We start from the raw sequence: 24,380 nt of genomic DNA on the forward strand, positions 1-24,380 counted from the left end.
TTTTTGTGAACCTTAAACAAAACGAACACTTTTAGATTACGTGTTGGTGTATTTTATAGTATTAGATTTAAGATGTATTTAGCACCTCTATAAAATCTGCGTTTATTAAACGTTTTTCTTCCAAATTATTTGAGATATTACCGTTTGTTTGAATTTTATTTTTATTTTAACGGTTTAATTCCTACAAGTTTCAATAAAAAATCCCTGAAGGATTTTTTTCTCAAACGTTCTAGTGTTGTGGTATATTTTCTTAACTTCCTTCCATATCATCTTTTTTCCACCTACTGAAAAACCTCTTAAATAGAGGTTTATCGAGTTATTCCATTCTTTTTAAAAGACAACTTTATGAACAATCTATTTTAAACATAAAAATAAATTATATTTACATTTTTTTTTTTTTTTTGCACCACAACATGCCAGGAGGCCTAATTACAGTGGTGAATTACATCACAGAGCACCCAGGCTTGAGAAAAATCACATTATTAATTTTTGTGTTCTCACCGGGAATCGAACCCGGAACCTTCCGTGCGTGAGTCAAGCGTCTTGACCACTACACAACGGAGGCCGCCCCACTACCTAGGGCCCTTCAATATCAGGACATTGCAACAACCATCAAATTAAAAGTATATTATTTTTTCCATACTTCGTTACCTTAAGTTTTATTTACCTAAGTTTTTTAAGTATAATTGTATATAGTAAGCAACATTGTACAGTATGTTAATGTTGATTAAAGTACTGTTTCTACCAATTTCGTATTTGTATTTTTTCCGGAAAGAATTGGTTCATATTATGTTGTTATTTAATGAACACTGATATGTTTAATGTGCATTGTATATAAAAGGGAGTTCAATTTCGATTTTGATAAATTTATTTTATAAACGTTTATGTACATTACAAAATATTTCAATGCATACATAACACGAAAAATTAATACTAAAATTTAAATATACAAAGATGGTAAAATAAAAATACCCAGCGATTATAGAAAAACAATGCTATCCTTTCTGAACTTTTTTCACTTTTATGAAAGATGTCAATATCCGAAGAGATACGGTTGAGTAAAAATATTGCTCTTTCTACTGGCAGTACCATCGGCAGGTTGGTTCTGCAAGCAGGAAGATAAATCTTAAGCTGCCTATGTCTAAGGTAGTCATTAGGAGCATAAAGAAAAGTACTCTCCATTACACCTATGTTCATCGTAATACCACGGATTAATCGGAAAAAATACATAAGCGAGTATGCATTTTTTCTTTTCTCCAAACTATTGTAGCCAAGCATTCCCAGTATGAAGTCAGACGGGTACAGCCACGGATAGTATCCGCACTCCCTTAAGTAAAGATACCTCAGAAATTTCCTCTGAACCTTCTCCAGCATAAGAGAGTACTTCAATTCGTGAGGCGTCCAGATCAGAGATCCACACTCAAGTCTGCTTCGCACCAATGAGTTATAAAGAAGCCTTAGAACACGAGTATTCAAGAACACCTTAGCTGTTCGGAGATCAAATCCCAACATTTTGCGCGCATTGTCACAGACAGTGTCTATATGAGTTTAAAATTTCAGTCTAGCATCAAACATAACTCCCAGATCTTTGACAGTGGCAGTTTGTTTAAGTGAACACACTCCCATACAGTACCTTATAAAAATGGTTTTTAACTCCCTCGTATATGACAAAACATAATATTTAGAAAGATAAAAATTTAGTTGGTTCTGTGTTCCCCAATCAAATATATTATTTATATCAGACTGGAGAAGGCGGCAATCATTCAAGGTGGAAATCTCCAGAAACAATTTGAGATCATCTGCAAACAACAAGACTCGTGAATGTGATACTACGCTAGTAATATCATTTATAAAAATGAAGAATAAAAGTTTTGCAGAGTACACTAATAAAATAAAAATAAATAATTAAATTGACGTAAAAAAATAGCGACCGGTAGAGAAAATTATAATTATAATTTTATAAAAAAAAATTAAAAAACAAAATGACAAAAAGACTTGATTTTTTAGCCACATATGTATAGATGACATATGTATTTAGTTATAATTGTTAAAATAAAATACGATATAACTCATTAGTTAAGTATGCCTTCATAAAGAAGCTTGTGTAGTTTTGACGCTGGTCGGTAGAAAAAAATAAAAATTAAAAACATAGTTATTTTTAATTCATTTTATCAAATAATTGATTACCTCTTGTACTTGTAATTTTCTCCAACTAAACTGTTAGGGTAGGTAGGAAGATATCGCCTGAAGGTAATGTGCCTATATTGTATATGTTAATAAAGTGTTGAAATAAATAAAGAATAATAAATATTTACTAAAAAAACTGGCTATTATAATACATCTTATTTAAGAATAGAGTGTTTTAATAATTATATTTTTAAAACTAAGGCTTTCGAGGAAAAGAAAAATAAATGATCATTTTTACTAAATTTATTGGAACAGAAACGGATAACATTTTTGAAAGTGGAATAATTACTCTTGGGAGAGTGAAATCCAGCCTGTCTACAAACCTTTGAACATACTGACAACAATGTTAACATGTTATTAGTTTATAAATAATAAAGCAATAAAATGAGTAGGTCTAAAATCTTATATTTCATAAATTCGTAAACACTAGACTTAATTTTTTGGTTCACGGTCAATATCGTAATACTTAGTATGTATTAAATTCGCCAGTAGCCCGCATGCAGTGCCTTGCAAATCAATACAGTGATGATTTAGATGTGTTTTATAAAAAAAGATAAAAAATGGCTCTTTTGAATTTAATCAGCAATAGACACAATACTGTTCAAATGTCGGGATACAATTTTTTTTCTAGGGAACACTATTTTTTATTGTATCAATGGTATGTATTTTTAAGCGCTAACTTTGTAATTATAATTAAAATGAAATTATGTTTGTTTTTTGTTTATTATGTTGTTTTGTTTGTAACCACGTAAGGGTGGTTAAAAATAATGATTATGATTATGAAAAATGATACTTTGATTTTACTTCATATCCATTCAATTTCATAACTTTAATATTAAATTACAGATTGTATGACAATATTCGAATTTTTTTATTGAAAAGGTTCTGAGTAGTCTTATACTTTTAGTACTGTAGGATTATGTGGTTGAGGATTGAAGCTCCTACCCCAGATACAGATTAACAAAAGACACGAAGTTGCTGTTTAATGAGTATTTATTACATGGCGAATAAGATACGGCACTCGGTTGTGTAGCGCGAGCGTAGCGGCGATGATGGGTTGAAGAGACTGCAATTGAACTACATACTGGAACTGAGTGACTACTTTGAGCTGAAGCTTCGGACTGGCTGAGCTGGCTGATGCTAAACTGAACTGCTGGGCGTTACCACAACTTGTGGTCTCTTTATACGTCACGTTCCTTTGTTGTTTATATCTCCATAGTATGGACGATATTAATGTACTGCAGAACGTTGCTCTTGTGTTTTGCAGAATGAAATTAATTGAATTCAATGGAAAATGCTGACTAGCTTCATCAGTCAATTATTTGGCACGTGTGTCACCAATTAACGGCCTATAAACCCCACATTACGATCAAGCAAGTTATCATAAACTTAAACTCATTTAAACAAATATAGTTTTTTGAGTAGATAAATGTTTTTTGAAAAGATAAACAAATTAAATTATTGCTATCTCTTTGACATAAATAGGAAAAGTTCAGTTTAAAAACAAAGGGGTTTCTCGGAGCGACATTGTTACTCTGAGGGGTTTCTAGGTGTATTTATCAAGGTGAAAGCCTTATAGGCATTGATTAATACATAATATTGAATCTAATAATCGTCTCATTCATAAGACCCTTCTAGCAATAAGTAAAAAAGTTTGTAAGGAAACTGAGTAGGTACACAGGAGATAACACTCTAATGCACTCTCAAATAATGTTGTAAAAGTCGGTAACGTTAATTTGCCTTCACATGCCATCCATTGGGATTTCCAATCATCGTAAATGTAAAAAAGAAAACTCGCAGCCATTGGAGTTTAACCACTACTTAGCTTACAAATTTACTGTTACTTTATATCTAACTTGACTTCTAGAATCTTCTGGCTCGATTTTCATCCAGTTTTTGGGGCATCTTTATGATCTAGCTGTTCTAACGCGTAAAGTTACCGTGAAAGTTCAAAACTTAGTGGAAGATTTTCCGATTTCCCAAGTAATCACTGCATATTTTAGTTTGGTTTTAAACTTTCAACCGAGACTTTTGCACTCCACAAATTAGTACAGAACTTAATTTTCACGGTGCAAATTGCGGAGAGAATTTATTCTACTTTAATGAAAATGTTCTGTTTCAACCGAATCAAAATTAGTAAATAATGAAAAGTAAAAGTATATTCTAAGAAATTATGTTTAGCTAATACGATACTTTAAAATATCCTATTCTCTCGCAAAATATTATTTACAAAACACATTTTATGGTATAAATTTTCAAAACTTCGGTGTTAAACCTAAATAAATGATGATTAAAGTTTTTTTACAAAAATCTCAATTACCATCCCACATCTTAATTTCAATAATTATCTCAATTTTATGTACCCATTTTTAAGGTTTCCATTTAGAATCAAAGATATTAAATAACTACAAATAGAAGACTTTATTAAATAACACAATAAAAAATGGTAATAATATACATACGGAAACGATCAAATTATTTTTTTATTTTTTTATTCAGAAAACATACAGAACGGTTACATAGTTTTATATTTTACACGGTTAGACTAAACTCTAATGAACCGGTGAAGTTTCCATATTTTATTTTAATTATATCTAAGGTTATCAATGAACTATTTTTTAGTACAATACAATAAGTACAAAAAGAGAAGGAAAAAAAACATGAATGGAAGCTGTTTAAAAATTAAAATCAAAGTAAATTTTTTTTTTAAAGGTTGTAGTTAGTATTTACAATTGGAAATAATATTAAAAATGAAGAAAAAAAATATCATAAATATAAATGAAGGCGTACAAAGGTTATAAATTTCATATCTTTCGTTGTTATCTTAGACAGCTATATCAAGACTTCTAATTTCTCATACAAATACAATAATTATTTATCATGCAGACAGTTAACAGTAATTTTCCAATAAAGATAAATAATTTATGCTGTTATGGTCAAATATGACACGGAATTAGTAATTTAAAAGAACCGCGCTCATATTAGTATTTTTTTCGTTTCGAAGGTTGGTAGGACTATCATTGGCATACGTGTCAATTTTGCTTAGCGCGATCAGTAAGGTGTGTGTGGCAGCTGTATAAACGAGTCGATCTTTTGTATGTTTTGCGAAATTCGCTTAATTTTCTTCAAAAAGATCAACGCAAATCTGTCGCTGAAGAAATAACTTCCATAGACAATACCGCCGTTCAGCGCACCATTACGGGTGGATGAGACGTGGGTATATGAATATGACGTGGAAACAAGACGACAATCTTCGGAGTGGCGCTTACCAACTGAGCCAAAACCTCAAAAAACCACGCCAAAGTCCCTCAAAAATCAAGGATGTTGACCGTTTTTTTTTCGATTATCGTTGTGTTGCGCAATCGGAATTCTTTGACCAACAATAAGGCATACTATTGAAGCATTTGAGGGAAAATATTTGTTGAAAAGGGCTCGATTTATGGAAAGATAACCAATAGTTTTTGGATCACGATAATGCACCGTCACACATTTCTAATAGTACGCAATTATTCGGCCAAAAACAAAATAAAAGTCGTTTCTCGTGCACCGATTCCACCTGATTTGGCTCCGTCTAAGTTTTTCCTGTTCCTTAAATTTAAATCATATCTTTGCGGAAAGCATTTTGACTCAATTGAGGTTATAAAAGAAAATTTGGATAAAACATTGGCACATGTGTATTGCCTCTAATGATGTTTACTTTGAAGAGAACAAAATCAATATTGATGAATAATTTAGCCTAGTATTTTTTTTTTTACAAATTCCGGGTCACATTCAAACATGTTATAAAATCCAGTATAAATAATTCATGTACGTTTCATGATTGTAATACTCGTATGCCTTTTTGAAACATAATGAAATCCTGAATTATTCAGTTGTAAAGTGCCTTATTATTTTTAATATAATAATCAAATGGTCAACACGTGTGCTTTCCAAAAGATCTTGAGTTCAATTTCTGCCATGGTTAAAATAAAAAAAATTAAATGGTGTTTTTACACTAACTATTGCTGTAGAACTAAATATTTTCCCTTTTTTTAAACATTTTTTTTAATTTTGGCAATCCATCCCCATAATAAAAAAAATATCGAGAAATGCTACAGTTGCACTACTACGCACTACCAATGCAGTGCCTTATGCATCATTAAATGCCAAATTGGATTAACTAATGAATTGTATAATTAATAAAATCCATTTTAAGAAAATAGATCTAGATCTAGAATTATTATTCAATCTTTTTAATTTGTATACTTATATTTTTCAGAAAAACAAAGACCTGATGTCGGATCTTTTAGCCAACTGCAAAATAAAAAATGGTAAGTACTTGTTAGCATTATATGTATTTTTATAACATTGATTTGGAAAGCTCAAATTTTCGGTGAATTAATTTCCTGATGGAAACGATTAATTAAAATGCAACGGTTAATATATGTACTTACTTTATACGTAATTTAAAGTATTTTTGCATTAGTTCAGTAAATATTCAGTTAAATGAATGCATCAACATATAAGGCATTACATACGGTGGTTATAAAAATTAAATATATTTGATTGTGGATTTTCTTTAAGACGATGTCAAAAAATCATCCAGAAAATCAAAATCATCCACAATCATCCAAAATCATCTTCTTTTTTAATGCACATCATTATTGTTTTTTTTTTGTAAAACATACATTAATACAATCATATTTAGAGGAAAATTGTTAAAAACAGATTACCTACAGCGTCTTCAGAACATCTTAGTTTGATATTATTTTCACTTAAATTTCTTAAGCCTTCAAAAAACGACGTTTATTACCCAAAAAATATAACAGTAAATTTAACTAACAATACAATAACAACTCATACAAGAGCCTACAGCAAGATTAAAAGTAAAAAATAAATATTAAATATATTATAATAAGTCATGGTATTATGTTACACTTAAAATTTAAGTTAAATTATGTATCCTATTGTTAATATTTTGTCCGTGTCTAGGTGAATATGAACAAAGTTATTTATATGAAATTAAACCAGAACCCTAGACGAGTGTTATAGACTCGATAACTACTCTCAGGTAAAAATCCTGTAAAAAGAAATCTATTGAAGTTGAGTCCGCCTTATATTGTAGTGGTTGACGAGTTCACCTACCATGTTTGAGGTCGCGGGTTCGATTCGTGCAGAAAAAATATTAGTTTCAAATGTGGTGCTGCACCGTAATACATCATTATTCCTAGCACCTGAAGCCAATTATTTAGCTTTTTATGACGCGTTTAATAAATCGTGACCCCAGTCATGGTAAAATTTATTGATCGTGCTTACTTAGTTTTAATATTTTTTTGCTTTATTCGTCGAACATAGCCGGATCGAAGAGAGGGAGTCAAATCCCCCATAGATCAGTTTTAATTTCATAACTCGAGTATTATTAGATCTGTTAACTCCATGTTTATATAATCTTGAAAAAAACGGAAAGAAACATTTTTCTTTTTTTTGTTTTTAAATTTTCTAATCTTTTAATATTTTCAAAAAAAACTCACAAATAATACAACGTCGATTTCTCCCTATTTACATAACGAATCGGCGAGCTAATAAAAATGAATATAATACACGAATAAGTAAAAAATTAAACGCGCTAAAATGAATACATTGTTGCGCGATCAACAACACATCCAACTTTTTACTCTCGTGCCGCTATTACACAAGCAGGCGTTGGGGTCATGTGTAATTTTTGGATGCCTAATGAGGAAAAGTTTAGAGAATATACTCGTTTTTTATTGCAAAAATAAAATCAAGTGATACTTTATTTAACAAATTGTGCATTGAAGTGCTGCTCATTTTTTTTTCTATTATTAATTACAATGAACTTTCTCCAAGTACTTTCACTAACAAAATTGAATATACTAGTGTAAATAATAAAATATGTCCAAAATTAGAACCAATAAAATCAGATTTAGGGTCAGTTGCATCACAAAAAGGCAAGTAAAAAAAATAATCTAATTAATTGTTGTGTTTAAATCAAAATGGGCGAATGAGTAATTTTAGCATACTTTTTTACCTAATCCATTCTGTTCATTTTGACGAAAGCGCAAAAATTATTTAACTATTTTTTTTTTTAAACATAACTTCTTATGGTATAACAAGCCCTTTGTTGACATAATGATGAACTGCGGATAAGCAGATAGATAATAATAGTTTAATAACGCTACGTAAAATGTTTCATTGAAAAGCTTTGGTATCGGTAGCTTACATAGCTTTGATCGTCTCGTTAATTTGCTTCACAATTAGAGGCATGTATTGAGGATATATAATACTATGTCCTGTACTATACATACCTACACTTTATTCGGCTAACAAGGTAAACATAGTTATCATCCTTGTATCCATACATTGCATCAACCTTTGTTTGCAGCCAGGTGATTGATTAGTAATTTGATTTACCGCAAACCAGATTCATTATTATCGAATTAGCAAAACCAATGTGGGAATCAGCCTATAAGTCACTAAAGCGTTAATCAAAATCGGTCAATCAATTAACTCTACGTATTAAATAAATAAACATCTAAGACCATTGACAATGTTCATTTTTTTCATGAAGCTTTGAACTATGAAAGAAAAATTGTATAAGAAAATAAGTTATTTAATGAAAAAATGGTTTAATCCATTTTCTAACACAAATAGCAGAAAATCCACCTTAAATTTAAATTTTTGTATTTCGGTTAGTCATAAAAACAGCAAAAATTTATTTTTTTTGGTAAAAAAAAGTTTTATAAATGAATGTTTATAAACCATAAAATACTAAATTATCCTAGACCTGCATGTCCCATTTTCAAAAGTTATTAATCTTTCTTAAAATAGATATCTATAAATCTACTCTTGTGAATTACTTATGATTATATCATAATATTATTTAACCAATTATTCATTCGATTAATCCTTATCTTCGATGTTCTTAGTTACTTTAGAGTAGTTCGGATATTAGTTTTGATCCAATTTACACTCGAATCAAACAGACTTCGTTATAATTGTTCATTTGCATAAGTGAATCACGTGGAGGCCATACTACTCGTACCTATAGCTAGACTAGACTCGATGAATAATCCACTCAAATAGACTGGCCGTGGTCGAGTGAGTGAACAACTTCAGTCAAAGGGCTTTTATAATGAAGGTTAATGCTAAGGACACAATTTTGCATGTTAACAAGATTGTTAGTACTCTTATAAGGATTTAACTGGTATTCTGTTTTGTAAATTCTGTTAATCTTTTTCTTGTCTCCAAGCTTATAAAGAATACCGTTCTGTTTAAGAAACAGATAGAACCATTGGGGAGATTACAGTTGGAAGATACGGGAGGTGAAGAATACCTTTTACGAAGACGGTATAGTCGAAGATAAAGTCTTCCAAGCGATTACGAAGGTGCACTATATATCCTGTACGTTCATCAACAGCTATCGAGGGCACTCTTACCTTACGGTAAAAATATCTACGCAATAGCATTTACAAAAACGATATTCGAGCTAGCACTTTTTACTATAGTGAAAATTTATTGGAAATTTTGATTCATTTGAAATGGCTGCTTTTTATCAAAGATGCGTATTTAAAATATGAGAAAGAAACAATTCAATTTTAATTTGACATTGAGCGCGGAGAAAAGTTTGACAGTTAAAACAGAGGTGACAGCACCATCTAGCGGTTAAGATTTAAAAGATCGAGGTAATTGCAGCGCATGCGTCAGCAAAACATTTGTACGTAGTTACGCAGATAGCAGCCAGCCATAGAAAAGTGAAACCGAGATAATAGCACCTTTGTGAAAATAGTGAATAATCAAATCAACAGTGAGAGTGTTTTTGACTTTGACAAATAATAAACAATGAATACATTCGTTTTTTTTATACATTATAAACAAGCAACTTACTGTGTATTTGACCGGTTTTAATGATTTTTAAAGTACAAAAAGATTTTTCTAGTGCTGTAGGTGTTTTCCGCAAATTAAAAAATGCCGTTTTTGTGATCGACACTATTTTCAGAAGGTGATTATTACAGTTTTTTGTGTGAAGGCGGTCTTGTTTTTTTTGGCAGAACATGGAATTGAACCTTACTACACCCGATTACACCAACAGCTCTTTTCTTTATTGTGGACTGGCAGCTTTCTGCATAACTACGTTCATTTAACGTTTGAGATAACACAATGAGTATGCGCCGTAAAGTACAATGGCAAAACTTTGAAGGGAATGTTGCTACTATCAGAAATAAATATTTCTATTATTATTCAAATCCACAGGAAAGTGGTGCCGGAAGGAGAAAAAAGCCAAGAACATGTTAAAGGCTGTCCCATCCTGGTCCATCTTCCGTGGTTGAGTTTGTGAGCGACAATTGACTCCGGTGTGGTTGACACCACGAGCCCAGCTACCTCATTGATTGATTAAAATCAGTCCACTTATATCTCAACATTAATACCACGATCATGTTCCACTTTTAACAGCTTTTTTAACCATAAAGATATCTATCAGACAGGATTACAATTACTTAAAAATAGTGTATTGAAAACTTTTGAATAAGACTCCCGTTGATCCCTTTTTCTCTTACATCACTTCAAATTACATGCATTAATATTATTATTAAAAATCAAATTAATAAATTAATAAAATCGCTTTAATGAAATTTTATCGACTTCTTTTGGTTTAAAATCTACCCTTATATTGCTTTTTCAAATTTTAAAGTTTACTTGCTATACTTGTTATTCTTTCTTTATTCTTTCTTTTTTCTCTGCTGCATTGGCATGTTTTTATACTTTTAAACTATTTTTAATTGCTTATATTATATATGTATATAAAATAAATATATTGCTGATTTTACTATAATGTGTCATTAATTTTGAAGATGTTTTTTAAATTGACTTAAACTTATTGTCTTATATTTCACTTAAAGATTTTTCTCATCGTTTCTTTGAATCCCTTAAAATATGTATGTGTATATTTATGTTTTTTTTTTTTTAATGTTATTACTATTATAATTTATTTTTACATCTGAGCATGTTTTTCATTCTTTATTTCAATTCTTAACTTTTAATTACTCTTACAAATTTTCTTCATTTTTAATATTATTTCCATTTGTAAATACTCACTACAAACTACTAACTTTAAAATATCTTTTTTTACTTAAATTAGACTGGCCCAGTAGCTCAATCACAAATAATCATCGACGTGCTTAAAAACATGCTAAGCATTTGAGCGATAACAAGGAACGATAATGAACATGCTTAATTTATCGCAGTCATAAGTCAACGTGTGTGTAATCTCTAAGTCAACGCTCGTGTCGGTTTGTATTTTGTTTTCCTCGTAAATAAATTCAGTTTATTGGTGAAAAATCGGCGTTTATTATGAAAAATAAAACAATGTATTCCATTTGCAAAAAAGTAAGGAGTATCTAATTTTTATATTTTTTTTATTTTTTATTTTTTTTATTTATATGTACGCCCAATGCGCATTTTTAAGGACATATTTATAAATGAATGATAATATTTCATCGTTCAGTAAGTAGTCGTATATGATTGGATTTTCCAGACGAACAAATCTCATAATCTTGCACTTACTTAAATTGAGATGTAGATTATTGGATAAGCACCAAGTGCTAAAAAACAGTAAATCAGATTGTAACAGTAAACAATCGGAAGGGCTTTCAAGCTGTTTTTATATTATTGATGAATAGATTGAATAGCAAAGGAGCCAGATGAGCACCCTGTGGTACACCCGAAGAATAATCTAAAACAAAAAAGTGAAAATTAATTAACAATTACTATGGCGACTGCTTTTTTTGACATTCGGTATGCCAACTGCCAACTTGCCAACTAAATGCAACGAATAGCATGATAAATAACAAATAAATAAGTTAAAAAAACAGTTTTGGAATATTTTTCATATTTACACTAGTGAAATTCAAATATGTGATTGCGCAGCAGGATTATTCGTCGCGAAACGTAAATATTTTGACATTTAATATTAGGTGTTCACGGATGTTCCATTATGATCGCGAATACGATAAACAACTATGGTGAGAAATTGTTATCACGTCGCTTATTAGCACGTCGATAGTTATTTGTAATTGAGCCACAGGATCGTTATGAATTCAGAATAATGGTCGCGAACCTCTGTTAGAAGCGGCAAAGGACGAATATTGAATTGCATATAATCAGTAATATTGGATTGTATATAATCAGTAATATTGCTCAATGATGTTTTTTCTTTTACGTTGGTTGTTATTAAATCGGTTCTTAAATTAGCATGGTTTAATTTCTTAAAAGAGTTTTCCATTTAAATACACCCTCGTTTTGTTCAATTGTTTTTGAACGTTTCTTGAACGGCAGCCGTTACCAATAGACAACTTGAAATAGAATTTACGTCATTTGTGAATAAACAAAGATATAACCATTCCATTTTTAGCCCAGTGTCGTTCTTCATTTACTCAAATGGAGAGACATTTAAGTAGATAGAGTTCGCTTAATTACCTCCTTTAGAAGCGATTCATCCGTGACGCCAGAACCTTAAATAATCACAATAAAATACATTTATAATGTCAATATTGTAACAATTTCTCCCAGCTTATCTTCTTAACATTCTGCCAAAGCATTATTTCGACTGAGAAGCTTTGATAAATTCGTTTGTGTTTTACTGGACCAGGTCGTCGTAGGGCGATAATGTTGATTATATTAATTTTATCACAATGTATTGTCAATATTATTTCATTATTTCGCCACCGTGTGGTTAAATGGTCAGCGTGTTTGCTTACCGTGTAAGAGGCCTCCGGTTCGATTCCTAACATGGTTGACATGAAATAATAATTTGAAAGGTCTTTTCGAACCAGAATATTTCTTGTTCTGAACTGGCACCTAAAACGTAACACTGATCATCTTACCTTCATGTAACAAAAATGATCAATACACGCTCTAGCTAATGTACCAAGGCCACGCCCTGTGCGCCACTAGGTGCGAAAAGGGGAAGATGACGATGATTAATATTTTACTATACGGCAACGATGATTTGTTAAAAATCGAACGTATCTAGTAGCAACTCGCGATATTTGACAACCTTTTTTGTCGATCGTCAAGCATACTAGTGGTAACGTCATGATCGTCAAATGTGGAGCATATACGTGAAGTTGATGTTTACTTCATGAGTGAGAAGCCAGTTAGAGTATAACTCTACAATATGGACTCCTTACTACAACTGTCACCAAAATTCTCTTTAAAGAGTCCAAAAAAATTTGTTACGGTATATAAATTTTAAACTTAGAATCAGTCATGAATTTTTAAATTGCGATTTTTTACTGAAAACATTAAATACGTTAAACGATAGAAGAAATATAGACCTTTTAAATTGATTCATTATTGTAAATTCAATACGGGATTGCCCTGAACTATTATCTCTCATCAACTTCAGGGTGCCTGGAAGAATGACTTGACAGGTGCCACCGTTTTGTAGCAACAATTCACGGACAGTGTATACTTGTAATGCCGTATGAAACAGACTTCATGAACTCGGCAATAGTTATTCCCACGTATCTGATATATTTAGTGTAGGGTATTGTTCCTATAAAACAAACCTTTTGAACTTTTTCAAAGATGGTGAATAGTAATTATATTTATTTATGCATGCATTTCATAATATATACAGTTTTTTGTTCACTTTTCCTAGCTGTATGAAACAGTACTTATGATTTTCGTGTTGTATTACTGTAGATGTTTTATTATTTAATTTTGTTTTTTACATTTATTCTTGAATTGTTTAAACTTTCTACTGAATATGCTGTATAATTTTTAGGTTAATTTTTTTTTATGTGAATCTTGGATAATTTTTAGGTCAATATTTTTTATAAATCTTGGGTATAAGGAAATTTATGTTTTTAAAAAAAATATATATTAAGCCAAATATGTTAGTATTATAAATTTTTGTAAAAGGCAGATTTGCGGTTTATGTTAACACTTTGAATACCTGCCGAACATACATAGAATTTACTCTGTGCACGGCCCATTTTTGTGAAATTTCATGCTTTGTGAAGGGTTTTTTAAAAGTGTCATAATTTTGAAAATACTAGGTTAAATCAATTGAAACTTCTCATATTAATTTGAAATAAATTAATAAGTCATTTTTGTATGATAGTTTTGCCAAAATTGGCTTTTATGGAGAGCCACATTGCACATTGCAATGTTTGCACATATACAGGGTCTCTCTCTTTTTTTGTGCTTTGTATCCTGAAGCCGGGTAAACACGTGATTATAATAACCACGCATTGTGTCCCGGTCTCGTGTTTTCTCGTGGTTTACCAGCAGCGAAAAAGTATTAATAAAGTAACTAGGTGTCAATAAAATGCACTTTTGAGACAGCTGGTGAGTCACGTGAAAACACCGGACCGGGACATAACGCATGGATATATATATTCACGTGTTTACACGGCTCCGGGATACAAAGTGTTAATAAAATAAAATAATATCTGGTTGTAACGTCATGATCGTCAAATGTATAGCATAACTGTTTGCAACGTGATGATCGTCAAATGTTAAGCATATCTAATGGCAACATGTCAGCGAAAAATAATATCGAGTATAATTGTAGGCCCCGTCATCAGATTTTTGCCTTTAATATTTTGTTTAGTGCTGTGGCTTCTTATTTTAGATGTAATGATATTATATTTCTAGAACAACTATTGTGGGAAGGAGTTCTGTCATTGTTGTTTGTATTTAACAATTGTTATTTGTTTTTGATTCCTTAGACTTCATCTTTTAAAATCCTTTTGCGAATAATATTAATGCTTTCTTGGAAATTTCCCGAGGTATTTATATAGCGTAACATTGTATAAATAATACATTTAGATTCAGTTTTATTCCTTGTCTGAGACAGTAATGAAGATGAATTGCGTTCATATTATTTAAGCTTGAACAAAATTAATTAATGCCATTTATATCAAAAGTGTAATTGGATATGTTTGTTTTCGCCGAGAATTGTTGAAATTGTGGAATGGAAATGAAAAAAGTAGTTTGATAATAATTATTAAAGGAGATTGAAATGTTTTCAATCAAATTTTCACTGCTTTATTTTTAATTTTAGGCATTTTGGTTTACCAGTTTCAACCATCGACCCATTTTTTTTTCCATTTTTTTTAATGAATATTTATATTAGAAGCACTTATATAGTGGTTATTTTTAACATGAAATAAATATAAAACAACATTGTTTTTAACCACTTGTTTTTATTTTTTCTACCCACCGGTTTCATGGCTACACAAGCTTCATCACGCTATACTTAACTAATTAATCTTCTCCTAATTTATTTTTGCAGTGATTACTAACTATCATCTAATAAATACATCGAAATATACGGAGCTAATCAGTTAAGTCTTTTTGTCATGTTGCTCTTGTAAATGTGAGAATTGTAAAGTGAGATGGATACGATCTATAAAACTAGACAGGAGTGGACTAAAGGAAATATTGTTTGTTTGGTTATTTTTTTATTTTATTTTTTCTACCAAATAAACAACATTGTTTTTAACCACTTATTGTTTTTTTCTACCGATTGGTTTCATAGCTTAAGGCCTCAATAAAGAAAAAAGGGAACGAAAAATTTCAACATTACATTAACTTGAAGCATGTTAAAAAATATATAAATGAAAATCCAAATCATATTATTAGAAAACATCTAAGGTTATTTTTAAATGAACTATTTTTAATGACTAAAAAAAGTATGTACTCGTAGATGAATAAATTTACTTTTCATCGCCAATATGATAATCACTTTTTTTTAGATAAATAAATATTTTAATATTCGAACCATTTTCTTAAAGTTGTAAATAACTTGCGTGCAAACGCAAATATTTGTTTTTTAGAAAAAGAAAAAAATAAGTAAATAATCCAAGGACCTCTTTAATAAAATAATCTTAAAATAAATATTTCAACTCAATCTTTAATAAAAACGAACCCGGGGTTTTATCCGTGGCAACCGAATGCGCCGGTACCGTAATTTAATATAATTTTAATTTATTTATCCATTTTAAAGAAATAAGGATATTTTGTGATGCAATTTAACTCTACTTTAATGGGGATTGCGGTATTAAAAATACCCTTGTAATACTGAATAACGGAAATCTTAGGATATATTTTATTACTTTTCGTTTGATTAAATAAAACCCTTTGCGTTCTTTAAAAGTGATAATAAGATTAATTACAACCGAATCCAAAGCAATCTGATGTAAATGATTTTTTTTTTTACAAAAAGATAGAATAATTATTAGAAGCTTTACGACTTACGTCCAAATGATATTTATAACCTCAGTATGGAGGACAGATTTATTTGTTATCATCATCATTCCCTTTCCGCACCTAATAATGCATAGGGCACTGCAATCGCATTGTATCTTGATTATTTTTCTTACATGAAGGTAAGGGGATCAGTCTTACGCTTCAGGTATCAGTCCAGAGGCTTTGAAATATTCTAGTGTAAAAACACCCTTTTAAATCATATTTCATATCAACTATATCGGGAATCGAACCCGAGACCTCTTGCATGGTAGACAAATGCACTGACCATTACACCACGGGGCCGTTTTTTTTTTTTTTAAATTGCGATCTATTAGTAGCATGAAAAAAATTTTTAAATTTGTAATTTCGCATTCCCGCAAAAACGGTCATTCCATTGGCCACACCCCTAATACGTCACGATTCATGTGTATTTGTTCCTGGTCATTGGACTTTAGACTTTTTTACCAGAGATAATAAAATACAAGCTTTGCTGGGCAGTATTCAAATCCCTTCATGAAATGGCTCCAAAATACCTATCGGTCCTTTGTATTAGGGAAAATACGTGCCAAAGAAAATCTACTCTTAGTTCAGCATTTCATTCAGGAAGAGGAAAACTTGTCGAAATCCGGCGCTCCCCAAGCACTAGATTTGGAGATCGCGCTTTTGCCGTTGCCGGCCCCTCTGCCTAGAACCAATTTCCTTCAAAATTACGAATCATCGACAGTCCCAGTCAGTTCAGATCCCAACTAAAATCCCACTTCTTTAGACTATCATACCCTCAATTTTAAATCTGGAAATATAATATATCACTTTAGTTTAGTTAGAATGTGAGTTTATTAAGTTTTTTTCACAAAAATAACGCTATATATTTTATATAGGCTGATTTCAGCCAAATATTATTATTGACGCGTGTAGCAGTTATCTGCATCAAAAAGCAAAAATTCCGTTTTTTGTCTTTTCATATCTTTGTATACAAATCATAATCATCATCATCACCCAGCAGTGCATAGAGCTCTTCATCCGTACTCCAATTGCAGCGTATCATGATGATTTTGTATCACGGGAGGAAAGGTGATCAGTTTTACGCTTTTTTTTAGTCCAAGGTCTATAAAATATTGCAGTGTAGAATCACCTTTTACCAATATTTCGCGTCCATCAATCAATTATTGAATCTCAAACCTGGTAGGCGCTAACCACTAAACTACAAGGCCGATTTATTTCCACTTTGCAGGCTTTTCCTGGAAGTGAACTATCAAGAAAACACTCGTCCAGTATTTTGGTTCAATTTCACACCTATAACTGTATTCTTGATCTGTAAATACCATAGAATTAAGAACAGTCCAGAAACCGCATACGCACATCAAACAGAAGGCGACTCAACTTAAACTCAAGACTTTTTAATAAATTTTTGTAAGTTTACTTAATTATACAATGTTTGATGTCCAAATGCTTGCAGACAGGCTGGATTTCCTCCCTAGAGAGTTGTTCGTATTTAAATTTATTTCAACAGAGAGGATTGTTGAATTACTACCTGGTAAAAGAAGAAGTATAAAAATTGGAAAAAAATTTCCAGGCGTTGCCTAGTAGGTGATTTGGTTCAGCCGGATGAATCTCACCCACGTGATAAAGGTTTCAGCTCTTTTACTTCACAAAAGTCAACAGATGGAAGAGTTGAGGAAATGTGGATGTTCAAACATGGGCAGAATGGTGAATGTTACACAGTGTGTAAAGTGGCCACTCAAACCAGCCGATGACAGGTCATAAGCCCTGTAAATGCCTAGACTTCCATATTCCCATCTCAAAAACTATTTCCCTCTCTGTTGAAATAAATTTAAATTACTTAATTATGTTTAATCTTAAGAGGAAACGCGGTCTGACTTTTCTTCATACAAACGTATTCACGTATTTTCCCTTTGAATTATGGCACTATAGAAATGTTTTTTTTTACAATAACAACAACAAAAAACTATTACCCCGCTTTCCCGTAAGCGTAGGCAGAGATGATAGAACGCCACATCACTCTACCTTTGCATTCAGATCGCGCTTCCTCTACGTTCATAGATCTTTTCATGCACGCGCGCCGATTATTCCAACTTTTGCCAAATCCATCATCGAGTATTTGTTAGATTTGGTCATGCCATGTCTTTCTCGGTTTTCTCTATTTCTGCATCTATGAAAATTCGCATTGTAAATATTATTAGCCGTTCTTTCGTTGTCCATTCGCTCTACATGTCCAAACCAGCGCAGAGCTCTTATTTATACATTTTAGATATTTACAATTGGCGTGTCCCTATATTGTTTCGTTTTTAAAAAAAATAGTTTATTATGGGAACGAGAACCATTCAAACCCGTAATAAATCACAGTTTTATCTGCTGTCTTCGGGCCCACGGCGCACGGTATACAAATATAACTATTTTTGAAAAACGCAAAACATACCGATACAGAACATTTTATTCCGATATTCTGTCTAAAAAATAACAAAATCGGTTTTGAGGTGCGGAAGACGGTAGAGCGGACCGTCGATTTTGTATATTTTAACAAAAGGTCTGACATGCAGTTGTCTTTCTGTTCGAACACCTATTTATCAAAATTCTCTTCTCTGTCCTCGCAATTTATCTAAACCGAAACACAAAAATAATAATGTATACGAACATTTTTAATTTGGAGTAAACACAATAATTGATATCAAACTTTCGATTGTGTTCAATAAATCTATTTAGCAAGAACTCAAATCTAGCAATAGCAAAGCATTGCCGGGTTCAGCTCGTTCTTTTATGTAAATGAAACGTAGATCTTGTAAGGCAAGAGTACCGACATAAGAAGAAGATTGGGTTGGAATAGTTATAATTTGATTGATTAATGTATTTTGTTATTGTATAGTTTCTTTAAAATATATATGTACTTCAAGTAATTAATGTGTACAGTACGAGTATATTAATATTTCATACTCGATTTTTTTTAAATATTTTTATTTTTAAGCACTCTTTATACCACATATATGTAAATTGCAGAAATGCCGTATATAAATAAATAAATAAATAATAATATTTACCAGTATAATGTTCCCGTTTACGTGTACGAATATGCATAGAAGATGTTACTTCAATGTTATACGAGTCTTAAGTTTATAGACCACGTGGATTACGTGCATCTCCCTCGCAATAACGGTTAGCGTTAAACAATACTTAACCAATGCATTTTAATTTATTAATTTAACTTTTTGTTCATATTTTTTTGTACATTGGCGGGCTTATTGCCAAATGGCATTTTTTTTCAACCAACCAATAAAATAAAAGTTTTATTTTTATAATTTAAGTGACAGGACATATTCAATAGAAAAAAAATATTAAAAAGCTACAGATATATAAAAATATAAATAAACGTATTTGTTTATAAATTACCTTAAATCAAAACTATTACTCAATGGGAAAAAGGAAAAAAGAGGAAAAAGGAAAGGAGGAGAGATTGAGGAAGAGAAAGGAGATTTTTCTTCAGACGTGATTTATACAGAGATAATGTAGTAACATCTTTGATGGTGCATGGTGGATGGTGGATAGTAGATGATTCTACAGTCGAGCCGCATGGACAATATATCAGTTAGAGAAGAAAGGGGAATTGTGGATGTGTACTAAGAGAGTGCCTTGAGAATTAGAACGAAGAGGTAAACCATGAACTGAGAAGTGTTGAAATTTTTTACGCAGGTATATAGGAGCGTTAGGACTATGAAGTTCATTGAACAGAAGTGAGAGGGAGTGATAGTCTCTCCGCTGTCTAATTTTGAGCCATTTCAGTTGCCTACGATAATCAGAAATGTGGTCATATTTCCTAAGACCAAAAATGTACCTTATGCATGTATTCTGAAGTCGGTCAAGTTTATCGAGTTGCTCACAGGTTAAATTAGTCATGGAAACATCAGCGTAATCTAGAATGGGTAGTAGTAATGCTTGTACAAGGGTACATTTAGTATAATGGGTAAGAATTTTTGCAACCTTCAGTGAGTGTAACGTATAACATCATCGTCATCGTATTTTTTTAAATTTATGAATACAATCTAGATTGCGCCATCAATATAAATAAAAATTTATCCGCACTTTTCTGATACAAATAAAAATAACAGAAAATGATAATTTAAAAAGTATATTAATTTAAAAAACAATACTGCGAATTTATAAAAAATAAAACTACACACATTTTGACAGGCCAGGGGGGCAATTGCAGTGGTAAATATAGCGCAAAACACCCAGGCTTGAGAAAAATCACATTAAATTTTTGTGTTCTCACCGGGAGTCGAACCCAAAACCTTCCGTGCGTGAGTCAAGTGTCTTGACCGCTACATCACGGAGGCCGGTCTTTGACGGTCATCGTATTATTATCATTAATTTAATACTTGTTATATTAAAATTGATTGTCTTATTCACCCAAACCATTATTGAATCAACTGCTCCATAAGTGTATAGTTTATGTTATGTTTCTGTTCTTTCACTGTGCGTTTTATTTTATTAACATAAACGGCAAATCTGCCTTTTACAAAAATTTATAATACTAACATATTTGGCTTAACATTTTTTTTTTCAACACATAAATTTCTTTATACCCAAGATTTTAAAAAGAATTAAACCTAAAATGATTTATATTAAAAAAAATTAATCAAAAAATTTTACAGCATATTTAGTAGAAAGTTCAAAGAATTCAAGATTAAATGTAAAAAACAAAATTAAATAATAAAACATCCAAAGTAATATAACAAGAAAATCATGAGTACTGTTGCATACTGCTGGGAAAAGTGAACAAAAAACTGTATATATTATGAAATGCATTAATAAATAAATATAATTACCATTCAAAAGGTTTGTTCTATAGGAACAGTACCCTACATGAAATATATCAGATACGTGGGAATAACTATTGCCGAGTTCATGAAGTCTGTTTAATACGGCATTACAAGTATACACTGTCCGTGAATTGTTGATACAAAACGGTGGCACTTGTCTAGTCATTCTTCATTAGTTTTGTAAAAAAAATAATCAATTTGTACGTAAATTAATTATAAACATAAATGCGTGATGTTTAAAAATGTCTGAACATTTTGTTAATTATCCCTGTTGATTAATACCCGTATGCATAGATAAAACTTAAAGTGAGGAAAGTACATTCTAATTTCAAATGCAAGAAATAACTTGAAGGTGAAGACAATAGAATGTACTTTCCTTACCTTAAGGTTTGTCTCTGCATACGGGAATAAGTTTATCATCTTTGTTTATTTTTAAATGTAAAAATACTTTTAAAAAAAAAGTATATTAAGTGTTTTCGGCACTGGTAACCTCATATTTTGATTAATAATTACAATTTTCAATGGAAAAAATATGCATAAATATTTTTTTTTAAATATATTATTATCCATTAACTTAATTATTAACTATATTTTACTCGTAACACCGCTATTTTTTTATTCCCATGAATAATGGTTTGTGTATTTGCCTATCATGAGATTAGGTCCCAGGGTAGCGATTACTAGCACAATCGTTATCGGTACATATCAAGACGGTATAAAATAAATTCTGTATTTATGTACAAAAATATATATATTTGTATGAAAAATTATAGTATCTTCGTCGGTAACCTGTAAATGATCATGTTTAAAAATACATATTGTGTTTTTTATACATAAAACTTAATTATACTTTGTAGATAAAATTGAAGATAAACGTTAACTTTGTTAACAAATTACAACGGGGATGGAGAATACCTTAAAAAGGGAATATCGAAGTCTAGGCATTTACAGGGCTTATGATCAGTCATTGGCTGGTTTAAGTGGCCACTTTACACACTGTGTAACATTCACCATTCTGCCCATGTTTGAACATCCATATTTCTACAACTCTTCCATTTGTTGATTTTAGTGAAGTTAAAGAGCTGAAACTTTTATTGTTGTGAAGAAATTTATCTGACTGAACTATTTCACATATTAGGCAACGCCTGAAAACTGAAAAACTGGGGTGAAATCCTGTCTTTTGTCTACAAACATTTGGACAAACTCAAATATTGTTAACTTTGCTGTCAACATTATAATACGAGCCCGGGTGATAACCCCTATATACGAGGGGTGGTCCAAAAATCGTGTAATTAGAGGATTGCCTGGGGAAGTCGGGGTACTCATATACTATAAATGAGTAAATAAGGACTCATAAAAAATACCAAGTATTGACATAAAAAAGTAATTAGTTTCCAAGTTGAAAAGACGAATGTCGACATTATTCTTTTTGAGATTTTTATTTACTATATAAGCATATTTTTGACAGCTGTTTTTTTTATTTTTTTTTTGGAATTTACGGTAAATAAATGACCTTGTAATGTTATCACTAATTGGGATAAACTGTAAAAGTTAGAATTTTATATAAAAAAACGTTAACTCAAATGTAGTTCTGCGGGTAGTTCATTGTTGTTTAGCGCCTGTCATGTCGATTTTTAATATATGCGAGTATTGAAATGAGCGACAAGTGTTCCGTAACTATGTCGAACTACGGCGCGTATCTACGTTACTACAAACAGCACTGTCAAATGCAATTTCGAACGCGAACTAGAGAGAAAATGGATTTTGCGATTTGCGGTTATCGGCGGACGTGAAAGCTTTTTGCAATACTGTCGCGCATACTCGTATATTTACATAAGGTTTTAGTGGAAGGATATAGAATACATGCGATGCAATGCGGAACGAATATTAGTTTAACAATCTAGGAACTTAATTCTAAGTACAATAATTTATTTTTATACATTTTTCAGTTCCTGAAACTTAGATAATTAGATATTTGCTATCGGGACCATTTCGTGTTTCATATCTTTAGGGCTTTGTTAACTCAACATTTTGTTGATATCTAAATCTTACACTACTGTCGCGAACTTGCGGATTAAAGGTCCGAAGTTCGCACCCCACTCTACCACAAATATATTCCCATTTTCTAATAGTAAATTATTTTCGAATCATTGAAAATGGCCCCCAATTTTGAAATAATAGGTTCATTAAAATAACGCAAATGTTCTTTAAAAAAAAAAATAGAAAACTTGTGAAGTTAATTCATTTAGTTCCGTTTGTTTAAGATGTGGAAATTTTCATTATATTATTTATGAAAAACTTTTTTTCTTAAGATGAAAAAATATAAACATTTAAGATGAACTTAAAATATTTATTTATAAGGTGGTTATACTCTGCAATATTTGATCATTTCTGGACTTGGACCTGAAACATAAAAATGATTACTTTACCTTTCTATAACTGATTATTTAGATACACTGCATTCACTTTACCAACGCCCTGTACATCATCGGGTAAGAGTTTGATGACGATGATTAATCAGATTAATTAATGATAAATTGAAATGAAAACACATCGCGTACGTTAAAATTATCATTTTAAAAGTTGCGATATAACTTGCAACTTAGTGAAATTCTTTTTGGAAGTTCGTTGTAATTTATAATGTAAATAAAAGAGGAGTGATACTTAAATTTGAAATAATCAGTGACAGGTTTCATAGCTTTTGCGGCATCTTTGAGACTTCAAGAACATATGAGGTGTCTTCACAATAATATTTTTTTCAAATTCACAAATCGCCTAATCAATTTTAATCATGACTTTAATAAAGATAGATGAGGTAAAAACTTACAGGCGAATAATAAAGGGTTTAAAGTAAATAAAATGGAAATATTTCACATTAGGAAAACTTTAAAATAAAATTCGTTCCTTTGATCAATGATCAAACAACCTTCAAAAATAGCACATTATACGATGTTTTATTGTAATGGTCACCCTATACCTATTAAACTCACGCCCCTTCCTTCATCCCTTTCCTCTTTTTTCAATAATTTCTCCCAAAACATCGTACAAAATTAACCTAATCAGTAGATGTAAGGGTTGCTTATAAAAATGCATGGCATGTTGGTT

The 24,380-nt window shown here is 31.1% G+C and overlaps 1 protein-coding gene across 2 annotated transcripts in view; it reads left to right on the plus strand.

The window, feature by feature from the left end:
* Epac (Exchange protein directly activated by cAMP) overlaps window positions 1-24,380 on the plus strand; it is a 489,842-nt gene that overhangs the window by 399,674 nt on the left and 65,788 nt on the right. For both annotated transcript variants that reach the window (XM_088242316.1, XM_088242317.1), the window contains exon 5: window positions 6,446-6,497. In XM_088242316.1, the coding sequence (XP_088098442.1) occupies window positions 6,446-6,497 (52 nt within the window). The remainder of the gene's footprint in view (window positions 1-6,445; window positions 6,498-24,380) is intronic.

The sequence above is a fragment of the Micrasema longulum genome, unplaced genomic scaffold (assembly GCF_059751315.1).
Source record: "Micrasema longulum isolate JH-2025_06_02 unplaced genomic scaffold, ASM5975131v1 h1tg000133l, whole genome shotgun sequence".
NCBI classification, from domain to species: domain Eukaryota; kingdom Metazoa; phylum Arthropoda; class Insecta; order Trichoptera; family Brachycentridae; genus Micrasema; species Micrasema longulum.